Genomic DNA, 13,039 nt, shown 5'->3' with positions numbered 1-13,039 from the left:
CATTCTTCAAACATTCAACTCAATTCAAACAAGCACAAGTACCGATATATTTTTTGATTCTCTCCCTCTATTTAAGAAAAACTTTTTTAGCACACTAAATTCGCCAACATAACACATACAACCACACACAGACACACACGCACACGTACACACACAAACACTCACACACACCTCTCTCCTTCCCCAGCACACTAATTAACTTAACTTAAAAATGTAACTTAACCATAAATGTATAATATACCTCCTATGTATATATGTCAGCGACATGTCATTGGTACCAATTATTATACTAACTTTTATAACTTTGTAACTATTGTCATCTATGTAATTATGTACTGTTTGTTTCTGCAATAAACAAAAATAAAATAAATAAATAAAATATGTATTTTGGTGTGGCAAGCTGCTACTCCTACGGCCGGCTTGGATACGGCAAGTGGTGCTTTCGCCCCTTTCCTTGCTATTCCATCAGCCCGCCCATTGCTTTCAATTCCTTTACGTCCTGGTACCTAGATCAGAGTTATTTTATTGATGGTAGCAAGTTCTTCAAGAATGGTTTTGCATTCCATCACCAGTTACTTTCCAGTGCCTGGCTATCAGAGCATATGCCTATGTTCTTATTCCTGTACCTGATACGTATGTTCTCCTGTGCACAAGCTAAGATGGCCTCCATCTCAGCTTGAAATACAATGCAATGTTTTCTTAGAAGCATACTAAGTTCCCTCTTGGAACCCTGTAAACAGACCACGGCCCCTGTTCCCTGTTCTTACACTATAAGACGAACAAGTAATACTGAACAAGACGACCTACTGCTATCAGGTTGTCCTCCTTATACTTATGTTGCTATGTTCGCTATCTCACTTTCTCTAATGGCCCTGATAATCTTCAGGAAACAATTTGTGAATTTACGAATGAAATCTTATTTCTTGGCTATTACTAGTATTTGCCGAGTAATGAAAACATTTTGTCATCACACACGGGGGCACTTTGGCACTTTTGTAAGGCAATTTACTTAGAGGTAGCACACAACCTTACGCGGGGCGTGTTAGTTTAGTACTAAAACTACGAAATCCAAAGCAATACAATTATCTTGCTTTTGGTTTGCCACTTTGTGAATTCTAGATCTCGTCTATATATATTGTAACGTCATTGATAAAAGGCTTTGTTCAAATCAGAGGGAACATTGATAATTATGGTATTTTTCTTATTTGTACGGAAAGTGATAAAAAAAACATAAAAACACTATATATATATACAGGGTGTATCGACACGTACCCGACAAACTTTAACCATCTATTCCTTAGCACATTTGGAGTAAAAAATGTTATGGGCACTTTGCTGTCCGGTAACATTTTTTTTTAATAAAAAATTTATTATTCATATTTTCACCACATGTCACCAATGTTTTATCCTTTGTCAAAGTTTGAAAACCCATCTGGCAATGTTTTGTTCGAGTATCGTTGAATAATGTACGTACGTACCTACGTTGGCGCGCTTTTACAATCACAACGAAATGGCACGGCACCATTCGTCTCATTTTTAACAATTATTATTTAGTGTGTACGAAAGAGCGAGGACACTTTTTGACACACTTGCTAATAACAGCTGTTGAACACGAGAAACAATGCAAATGACAGTGACGGAGTATGGATTTTTTGTTTTTTATGGAAAAAAAAATGTTACCGGAAAGCAAAGCGCCCATAACATTTTTTACTCCAAATGTGCTGAGGAATAGCTGGTTAAAGTTTGTCGGGTACTTGCCGATACACCCTGTATATATATATGTAATATTCAAAATGGAATAGAATGATGGTATTAAAATTTGTGCAGTAGAATTTGGGTTAAAAAACATTGTGTTTGTAGGGATATTTATTATCAGTCAGTTTGAAGAATTTAATAAATATAGCAAACCTGGAAAATACAAATAATGGAGAGAATGCGCATTGATGTAAGGTACACTCTCCTACATAATGCAACATTTCTAACCAGACATAGCTGTTACCTTGGGAAAAAATACATACACGAAATCTTTGACAAAATCAAAAAATTATTGCTAATAATGCTCATTAGTTTATTTTTGAATAACTTGATTTTTAAAACTATGCCAGATATACTTATTTTTATGCGTGACAGCTATTTCGGCTTCCGAGTCGTTGTCAAACCGTGAATTGAATCCATTCAACAAGTTTAACAATGCCTTCAGAAGCTGAAATAGTTATCATAAAAATAACTAAACATAACGGAGATTATTAGAGGCCCAAAAAATTTCAAAACTTATGATTTTTTGTTTTTGTCTCGGATATTTAAAAATTACAATAAAACCCTGGAAAGGAATACATCAAAAACTATATTTAAAAAAAAAATAGATGACTTCTTTTTTACCATAGACAGAAAGAAATTCATTTACCGTAGACAATAAAATTCATTTACCTCGCTCATATCCATGGTGACATCGTCATAGTTGGTGTCGTCCTCTCGGCGCGCTGGATGCTGCGCAGGGCTGCGGTTGACATCCCTCGGCCGGCCGTTGTCAGCGCGCCGAATATCCTGCAGAGTTACCACGGACATTTTGGGTGGCGTCACAACAAGACAGTGGTGCCATCTGTTGCTTTCTCTTTACACTATGGGGTTTGTTTTTGTATTTGGAATGTAACGCAAATGCCAGAAAAGAAGATTAATAAGGCGAAATGAAAACAGTTTATTTTTTTGGAATTTTTTTCAGGTCGCTTAAAATAACACTGCCACTGAGAACTCCATTGTAACCTCTCTTTCTGTTATAAATGTTTTTTATGAGAAAGAGGAAGATATTACAATATAGCTGTCGGCGGTAAGTCATTACGAGTGTTAACCATAGAGAATGATGACAATAAAACCCCACTTTACCAGTACACATAATATTTTATGACCATTCTATAAAAACGAGGGTAAATATTTACCTACGACTACCGTTTTTACTACTACAAAAAATTGCCCCTTTAATAACGCCTGCTCGCGTCCCCTTTAGAGTTATATCCCAGTTTTCAAGTAGTTTGTGGGCTACGCTAGGTTTGTATAGACTGGTTTGTGATTTAATTCTACCTAATCCAACCTAACCTAACATGTACGGAATATTTTCTCAAACGGTAGTCGTAGGTAAATAATTACCAAAACGAGAAAAATACAATTCCCAGTTGTAGGCAAATAACTGTTGTGAATTATAATATTAAACATCCTTGATCTATCAACTTTAGTAATAAATAGTAACTAGAAGTTCATGTTTACATAATGCTTTTGCAGACTGACTAAAAATAGTTACAATCAAAGTTAAAATGAAAATTTAAATGTTAAATTATTGACATTGTCATTAAAAGAATCTTGACTTACTAATGGTATGGCATTATATATGCAACAAATCGGTGTTAAACCAAAGTTAATAATAATAATTTAGGAACAATAGTTCTGTATGTTGACAATAAACAACAAAACACGCTAGATATCTGTTTAGATAACTTCTGTTTTAGCTAAAGGAAACACAAATTACATGACATATGGAAATAAGTTTCAAATCAAAACAATTAATAAATTGTCATTCACGGCGCCGTGAATGTAATAAACATGTTATATTTCTGGATACCTACATAATCTATTATTGTAATCCATATTGACAGCAGATACATTTCCATGTTGAACAATAATTATATATAAAATGTGCATTAAAACATACCTTTTTACCCGTAAACGGGTGATAAACATTACATAAACACGTTGATTGCTAGCACTTTATGTAAATTATCTGTGTGATAATTTTCAACTAACTTAGCAAGCGATGATTCTGCCTCATATTAATTAGTATTGGAACAATGGAGAGACGTAAAAACTTGACACTTATCAAGAATAATATATAAGGATATGTTAAATGCATAAATTTGTTGGTAACTTACCGTTTGTTGACGTGAATTTTCATATTCATATTCGTCGTCGCTCCCGTAATTTGCCAAGGAATCCATTTTTTGATATATTGACGGTTCTGGTGTTGCCAGTAGTCTCCAAAAACGCTCATAGACAATTTAGTATAATGCGTCCCGGAGACCATCGATATCAATTTTCAATAAATATACATATGTGAAGCGATTGACAATATAATTGATCGTTTACTGAGGCAACTTAACCCTTTCGTCCCGGAAAGAAAAAAATCACATTGGATCCGAAGCGGGGTCACTCAGTCCCCCAATTTGTTTTGCTTATTAAAAGGTGTTAATGACATAATTCGATGAAATTTGTTTTGGTTATAATTAGAGGGAAGTATATATTACATATTTCAGTAGTCATTATCAAAATCGTTTCATAAATAAAGTCATAATTAATGTTCTAATGAATTTAGACCATAACGCATATGTTTTCAAAGAAAACGGAGAAGGCGGGTACGTAGCAAGCATCGCGCCTCGTTTCCGAATCTCGACTGCCGATTGGCGATTAAGCGTCGACGTGGGTGGCTAGTTTCTTGCATAGGGTGGTCTGTAAATGATGGATATGTATTTTTTACTTTTATAGTTTATGAAAACTACTACGTACTACTAAACTAGGTACGGATGTTAAATATTTTGAAACAAATGTTGTATGTTGATATTTAATGTAGGTATTAAATTATTTTATTTCTACAATTATTCTTATTATTATTATGTATCTTTTCTCGGGAGATTTTTCAATGTGGATGAGTGTTTCAAGCTAATAATTATTGCTTATAAATAAATGTTACCCTTTGTGCTATGAAAAAAAATTCTTGTCTTAAACATTAGTTTAAAAAAAAAAAAATAATTAATATCTTATTTCTGATTGTTTTTATTATAATTTCATTTAGAGTATCATCTAGCATCGTGCCGCAGTTAACCTGTAATCATAAATGATGCGTTTGCTTGAATAGGTATATATTGAGTTTATAGTTTTTCACTGATCCATTTATGTAGGTATGTTTTACATTTTTAACGGTGAATGGTTTTGTTTTGTAATGTTTTATCAAATAAAATTGTAAAAAATAAGGTATTTTTAATAACTTCAAATTGTTAAAAATAAGGTATTTTTAAAGTATTGAAATCCAATCTTGAAATAAATATTTTTTTATTGTAGCCTGAGAATTCCCCGTTTTTGATAAACAATATTTATGAGAGATCTGGAAACGGTATTTATAAACTCGTAATAGGATACATATGAGAAACCGGAGAATTTCTCTCTTTTTCTTAGTAATGACGGCCCCCATGGTCAAATGGTTGAGATTCTGGGTCGCGGGTTCAAAATCCCAGCAAGCGCAAATTAATTCAATAATTATGTGATATTTCATAAATAATTCATAAAATATAATGCATTTAATATAATATATTTTCCGCACGGCCAAGGATGGGAAATGCGTTCAGTATTGCCCTGAACAAAAACCACCATTTAGAATAGAAACGTCATCATACTAGGAGGCTATCTCTTTTATGGTGACCATTTATAGGGATTGATTAAATAAACTGAAAATTGCAAAATTATAATAGAAAATAGAAAAAGACATTCGTAATATAAAACATAATTTTAATATAATTTTAAAATATCTTACACACATAATATCGTAGTAAAATGAAGAAATTTACAAAAAGACAAAAAACACACCTCAAAATATTATATTTTTACAAAAATACACCTCAACATTTTGGAAACACATAAGGTAGGTACCTACTTTATAATAAATGAGTTTTATGAAACAAACATTAGATATTAGCAAAAATTATTACACATATAGTATAATGAACATACCTATTACTGGTAAACAAGACATGTCGATCATCCAGTTGATTAGTCAGACATCTCTAAATACAAAGTTTTGAGATAATGAGGAAAGCAATGTTCGAATGCTCGCCATAAACCAAATATTATTTACATGTGTCTGTATTTTATAAATTAAATATGCTATAAAAAAATAACACCGGGAAGTATAACGGTTCGGTACATTAGTACGACATTTTTAAATTTTCTACAAATAACCCAGAAAACATATATTTTGTTTGTTTTTTCATTTTACATATAACTGTATACTCAACTCAAATTCCGATTCTTCGGAGATGTCTGACTAATCAACTGGACGATCGTTATATTTACATATTATACACAAATCGCGTGATGAAAATCACAACTTGAAATGTAAGATATTTACTCTTTATCGTATTATTACAAAGAATTTTTTTTCTTGAGCAAGTGGAATGTAACATATACACACGGCACGAGTTCCCAAAATTGAAGATGAAATAAACGAAAATTATAACCTAGCTAGAAGACAATAACTTTTTAAATAAAAATTCACAATTTAGAAAAACACACACAACACGATGAAAGTTAAACCCAAACAACATGGAATAAAATCAGCATTATTAAATAGCGAATAATTCTGTCAGCTATTAATTTTGGTACATACATATCCCAAACTTTAATTTATTGGTAAATCGAATAAATATACTCCAGAATAAATTGTATGAAAAAATGAAATGCAAAGTGATTACCAAGAAATAATCTAATCTAAAATTGGGATCATATTTATAAAAGAAGACAAAACAAAAACAAGCTGACGTTAACAACACAATTTTTGCGTAATTTGATGGAAAAACATAAAATATAATGTTATAAGAAGGTACAGTAACTATTGGATATTATGTCCGGTTTTTGACAACATTTCACTTGTAAGATATTATAGCGTAATGACTCCTGGATATATACTTATTGCACAAGACTGCAAAAGTGAACTAGATGTTCTGGAAAACATTGTAAAATTGATATCAAGTTATCAATAAACAATCGCATAAATTAACAATTTCCAAATGACCACTATGCTTTGAGCAATTGAAACCTTTATACATAAATTTAAATGGAAAATGAGAAAAGTGCACCACGTCTAAAACAGTAGAGGGACTTCTTATAAAAAAGTGATAAACAGAGAAATGATTAAAAGCACAAAAGATATGGTCGAAAAATGTTTGTTTTCTTATAGAAAAATATGTTGTTCATTTACCAAATGTTAGTAAGTGACTACATGCACTATCATGAATGCTTTAATTATTTAAAATACACGTAATTTATTATTAAAAACTATAATATTAATATGAAATAAACAAAACGGATTTTTATGCAAAATATTTTCCAACGTGATCATTTTAAAAATGAAACAATTCGACTGAGAATACACCAAGATAACACAAACAACCAGTACACTAATTGAGTTTGTGTAATCAAATGAACGTGAACAAATTCTAAAATACTAGACAAACCTAAAATTGCAGATCATGGCACCATTAGTATAGTGATGACTTGAAAAGAAACAGCAAAAATACTAGAAAAAGTGAATAATAGAAGAAATTTCTAAAGGTCGGATATGCTTATTACAAAAATGACAGATTGTTTGTTAATTTTAAAGTTCTATGAAATTTCTATTCAAGTTCTGTTATGATATCAGTATAGGCCAGGTACTTCACAGAACTGAAATAATATCGGAACTTGAATAGAACTTTCGCAGAACCTGAAAATTAACATCAAAATTTGATGAATTGTTTAAAATCTGTCAAAAGATCCGTCCTAAGCAACTTTTATTATTTTAACAACATTCATTATTGGCATTGTCCTTGATAGTTTTACAGTTAGTACAAAAATTTTCTTGGACCCTGTGCAGAACACAAATAGATTTCCTGCAAGTATAACAACACAGCTTAGTTTTTCTATCAATGTTGCGCGGGCAAAGATAACACCGTCTTCGTATTGCCTTGGTAGGTAAAACTTGTACTTCATTTAATACAATATCGTCGCTTGTGCTCGGCATAACTTTTTCAAATAATTCGAAGCCGTATTGCTGCGCTTTGTGAAATTTTACACCGCTTTCTTTTCTACTTTTAATGTTGTTTTTCACTAAGTCCATGGCCAACTCCCTGATAAAGATTTTTCGTCTGCTTCGGTCATTTGAATGCCATTCTGGATATTTAGTGATCCAAATAACATAAGCATTCAAGGCAGCCATATCTAAAATCTCCATGAAAATACGAAATGGCCACCTTCTTGTCGACCTAACGCAGGAATATTCCCTTGTCATTTTGTCCCCGGTGTCTACAGCCCCCTTTGTTGAGTTGTAATGTAATATTATATCTGGCTTTTTTGACTCTGACGCTGATGAAATTTTGTCGTCGTGGAATTCGGTTGAAAGAAGAGCCACTGCACTCTTCTTTTTCGGCACATAAGAAACAATTGTAAGTGCATCGGTAAAACCAAAAAGGCTTGTATGTAATTCCCTTTGCGGAGAAGGTAAAAAATCTTTTGGAATTTCTCTTTTATTCGACCTCAATGTACCAGTCAGCGTCAAATTATTATCCAATAATTTATTGGCAAGAGGTATTGACGTGAAAAAGTTGTCTGTCGTAACACCTCTTCCAGAACCGTAATATGGTGCTACTAAGTCAGTTACGACTCGTAACCCCTGATTTACTTCTCGGGCATTGCCAATTTTGCCCGTGTATACTTGAGTATTTAAAATATAGGCTGTTTTGGCATCAGCTGCCACCCATATTTTAATTCCGTATCGTCCAGGTTTGCTTTTCATGTATACACGGAAAGGACATGATCCCCGGTACGTCGCCAAACGTTCGTCTACGGTGATGTGGGAATCCGGGGAGTAATTTCTAGTGCAAGCTGCGTTAAAATTTTCATAAATTGATTTTATCGCCTCCAGTTTTGTCCCACTTTGTGCGATTCTTTCGTGCCTAGTCACTCTATCATCAAATCGTAGAGTACTAAATAAGAATGCAAATCTATCTCTAGACATAGCTGCTGTATAAAAAAATTGCCTAAATAGATCATTCGTTGTCCACAACTCTTTCAACTGCATCTTTCTGCAACGGTTTCTCCCAGCAGCAAGCAATATGCCGATAAAGGATTTAATTTCATCCGTAGAAATTGATGCATCATCGGCTGTGCCCTTGTTTTCCCTCACACAAAAACGTTGGGTTTCAGTAACTATTTCTTTGAGAATATCGTCAGTAATAAACAATGAAAATGCGTCTCCAATAGATGAAATATTTTTGCTTTCATTTGTCAGGCCAGGACGAGAGTAAACAATATTGTGTTGCCTACTACGGGATTGTGTCGGAGGAACGGAACTCCACTTAAATCCAGATTTGGAAGTAAAAGATTTTTCTTCCGTTTCATCAGTAATCTTTTCGGCATCTTCGTCAGAGGTGTCGGATTCACTTTCAGAAGAACTTTCAAAAGAAACATGATCTTCAATGTCCGATGTGTTTTGAATGTTTTCAAATTCAAAATCACTGTTTGACTCATCACTACCAGAGTCTTTCTCTAATAACGCTCGCACCTGCTCAGCGTTTAAAAATTTTTTGGGCATTTTTTTAGAATTGTGTAAATTTAAAAAGTAAGTAGGTAAACTTGATATCGTAACTGAATCTGCAATCAGAGCCTGCAATCTGTAATCAGAAAAAAGTAATTATGTAGCATCAACCCACTTACTTTTCAATAATAACTAACTAAATATCTAATCATCACGTCGTTTCCCGCAGGGGTACCTAGGCAGAGAGGACAGACCGCCAAAAACTCGGTCTTGGTACACACTCTTTGCCTCATTCACATTCATATATCGTCTCATATATATATATATATATGAGACGATATATGAATATATATATACAGTCAAACTTGGTTATAGCGAGCACAAAAAACTAAATTTTCTCCTTAGAGCGATTACTCGTTTTATCCAAAATAGGTTTTCTAAAAGTCGTAAGTACCTACCTACCTGCCCCTACTATTAATATATGTGTAGTGTATTAGAAAACAACACTTTTATTCATAAAATTTATAATCAATGATTGTTTTTAATTTTTCGTTTTCCCGCTCCACAATTCCTTTCTCAAAACAATCAACACATTATAACTACCTTCACCTGGTTCGAGGCTTCCAAGAAAAATAACATTAAATTGCCAGTCGTAATATAATCAATAGCATGGGCATATTGTAATTTTACTCATTGCACTTACATCAGCCTTGCATTCTTTGCAGATTTCCACATTTCTCATACGATCAAATATGGTTTTACCACACATACTCCTCAGGGATCTCATATCAACAGCATTCAGTCTACTTTCATCATCATCATCTGCCAGTTCCATGCCTCACTGCCATACATCAGGGTAGGTACAAGCATTCCACTGTGGACTACTAGCTTCGCTTCTTTAGACAGCTTTTTGTTGGCGCCAACGGAATTCAGTCCTCCATTAATGGAGTTACCTGCATTTACCCATCTTTCAATATCTCTATCAGCCTTCCCATCTGAGATTGATATTCTCAAAATATCTCAAATCGAAAATTTATGCATCCAAAAAATAACCATGGGTGCCTTCCGTTGATTATGTGTTTACATTTTTATGTTTTTAATGATCTATCAAATAACGAAGATAAAATAAAATAAATAACAAAAACATCTTGAAATTATTATTTCACATAAAGAAAAGAATTAAATGATACCTTTTTGTTAATTATAATTAATGTAAGACTAAATTTAACGCTTCTTGAGGTGAATTTTCACAAAAACGGCGCTATTTAAATCATATGGTCATATTCTAATGCGTGAAAAACTAGTAGGTACTATTAGTACTACTAGTAGTACGATTATTCTATAAATTGTATGGTTTGAGCAATGGAATACATAATGTTTACATGAAAATAAATTTAGAATTAATATAATAATTTTTATCATAAAATAAAAGAATATGGGAACCAAATGAACATTTTGAGTAAAAGCGCAAAAACAAGCTGCAATAATATGCAGTTATAATAATAATACACCGAGAAATTTTGACACTGATACCATCAATAAAAGCAAACTATTAAAATGCAATATTTTAATATTGTGGAGAATAAATAATGTTTATGAATGTAAGTAAGTCCAAAGTCATGGTATTTGAAAGAGAGAGTATGAAAACAGTGTGCAATATAGTTGTGAATGATGAATACTTGGAGCAAGTGGATGAGTTTGTGTATTTGGGAAGTATGTTTACGAGAGATGGGAAGGCTGATAGGGATATTGAAAGAAGGGTGAATGCAGGTAACTCCATAAATGGTGGGTTAAATGCCGTAGGCGCCAACAAAAAGCTGTCCAAAGAAGCAAAGCTGGCAGTCCACAATGGAGTGCTGGTACCTACCCTGATGTATGGCAGTGAAGCATGGAACTGGCAGAGGAAGGATGAAAGTAGGCTGAATGCTGTAGAGATGAGATCCCTGAGGCGTACGTGTGGTAAAACCATGTATGATCGTGTGAGTAATGTGGATATCCGCAAAGAATGCAAGGCTGATGTGAGCGTAATGAGTAAAATTAAGAAAGGGACCCTCAGATGGTTTGGGCATGTAGAGCGAATGAATGAAGAAAGGAGCGTAAGGAGAATATATGACGCAAGTGTGAATGGTGTAAGAAGTAGGGGACGCCCGAGGAAGACATGGCACGATCAAGTGAATCAGATACTTGAGTCGGGTCATGTCAAGAGTCAGAAAAATAGAAGAGTATGTATGAGACGATGTATGAATGTGAATGAGGCAAAGAGTGTGTGCCAAGACCGAGTTGTTTGGCGGTCCGTCCTCTCTGCCTACCCCTGCGGGGAAACGGCGTGATGGTTAGTTAGTTAGTTAACACCCCTGAAACATATACTTTTATACGCCATTGCATAAGATAAATGTACTTACCAATCTGAAGACGCCCGTAGCACTGTGAAACTGGTCCGTTCCCAAAGAGAATTATTTAACACCAAAACACAAGTTAGCAATAACCGAAAACACTATTTATTCGCTGCAGTCTTCAATCATACTGTACTTTAAACTTTTGAGCAAGTTCTATCTTCCAAATTCCAACAAATTTAAAAAAATAATTGTCTCTTTCTGGTCTATTTGTATTTCATACGACAAACAGAGACGGATGCAATTTTAATTGTGTTCCTAAAATGTGTTGCTCATAGAATGTATAAGGACACCTGCGCCGGATGTTACCCAGACGAAATGGTCTGGGACCGCCAAGTGAATATCTTAGTATTTCAAAAGGACATATGAGAAGCGCTGTGTCACCGATTCGGATTAAGTCCTTTTCATTAATAACTAAGAAATTACTTACTATCCCTTAAAAATTGTCCAGTTACCGCCTCTCCCATTTCAATTCCGGTCAATCATTAGGTAAAGCAAAATGGTAAAGTGATAATAAGAATACTAGCGTGACTCAATTATAACGGTGTAGCCCTTTTTATTACAATGCAAAATTTATCTTTCGGCTACCGGCTTCGGCAGGATCTTCGTCCAGTTCGTGGAAACGTTTATAAAGTCCCGCCCCGTAAAAAATATTCTATCAGATTTAGATGTAATTTATTTAATATCTTAAAAAGTAGTAATGCGATATAAATTTTTTAAATGCAGATCGATAGCTGAATAGTTTTTCTAAGATTACCTAAATTATTTGTTATATGGTGTAAAAAACCATCTAGATACAGCTTAAAACTCTAGTTAGTGTAGAATTATAACCCCGGTCCGGGGTGGAAGTGTTAAGTTAAGCTAGTGACAGACTATCCTTATGCATCAAAGCTTTGTTGGGCGTGACCTATAGAAATTATATGTTAAGGTTGAGTGGGCATAGCGCTTGGGTCTCACCCGAGCGTCGCGTGTTCGATTCCTCGGCTGGCTAAGTCCTCCATCACAACACAAGCAACATTTTCGGCTTTCTATGGTGGTAGTAGGAGATTTTCAAACATTGTTGGGTTATTCGTAACCTGGGAATGTTTGTCTTTCTTTTAAAAAAAAAAAAAGTAAAAAAAAAAAAAAAAAAAAGGTGTCAGACTATGCTATAATCTTCCTGTAACAGCAGAAGGGGGGGTCAGATCAAATGGGAAGCTGAAGCGGAATATTATTTCTTTGTACGGAATCTTTTACCCAGACAGCTGAGACATTTTGACATTTTCAAATATCGCCTGGCTGACAGATCGCGGCATATCATCATCACCACGCCCACAATACA

At 34.0% G+C, this 13,039-nt stretch overlaps 2 protein-coding genes across 4 annotated transcripts in view; one reads left to right on the top strand and one right to left on the bottom strand.

Moving 5' to 3' along the window:
- Window positions 1–4,020, bottom strand: part of LOC149413298 (uncharacterized) — a 32,461-nt gene extending 28,441 nt beyond the window's left edge. For 2 of the 3 annotated variants that reach the window (XM_089645213.1, XM_089645214.1), the window contains exons 1-2: window positions 3,918–4,013; window positions 2,428–2,544 (exon numbers count right to left, since the gene is read on the bottom strand). In XM_089645213.1, the coding sequence (XP_089501339.1) occupies window positions 2,428–2,544; window positions 3,918–3,983 (183 nt within the window). In that variant the 5' untranslated portion in view covers window positions 3,984–4,013. Of the gene's footprint in view, window positions 1–2,427; window positions 2,619–3,917 lie in introns of all 3 variants that reach the window. The other variant, XM_089645215.1, reaches the window with a different exon arrangement.
- The window catches only part of Ogg1 (8-oxoguanine DNA glycosylase), a 427,234-nt gene extending 417,112 nt beyond the window's left edge, over window positions 1–10,122 (top strand). Inside the window, exon 7 of the mRNA XM_089645589.1 lies at window positions 10,051–10,122. The gene's annotated coding sequence lies outside the window, so the exon portion shown is untranslated. The remainder of the gene's footprint in view (window positions 1–10,050) is intronic.
- Window positions 10,123–13,039: the final 2,917 nt, after the last annotated feature.

Source organism: Hesperophylax consimilis, chromosome 22, assembly GCF_061612785.1.
Source record: "Hesperophylax consimilis isolate HC1 chromosome 22, BYU_Hcon_1.0, whole genome shotgun sequence".
Lineage (NCBI taxonomy): Eukaryota > Metazoa > Arthropoda > Insecta > Trichoptera > Limnephilidae > Hesperophylax > Hesperophylax consimilis.
This window is presented reverse-complemented; position numbering and strand designations above follow the sequence as displayed.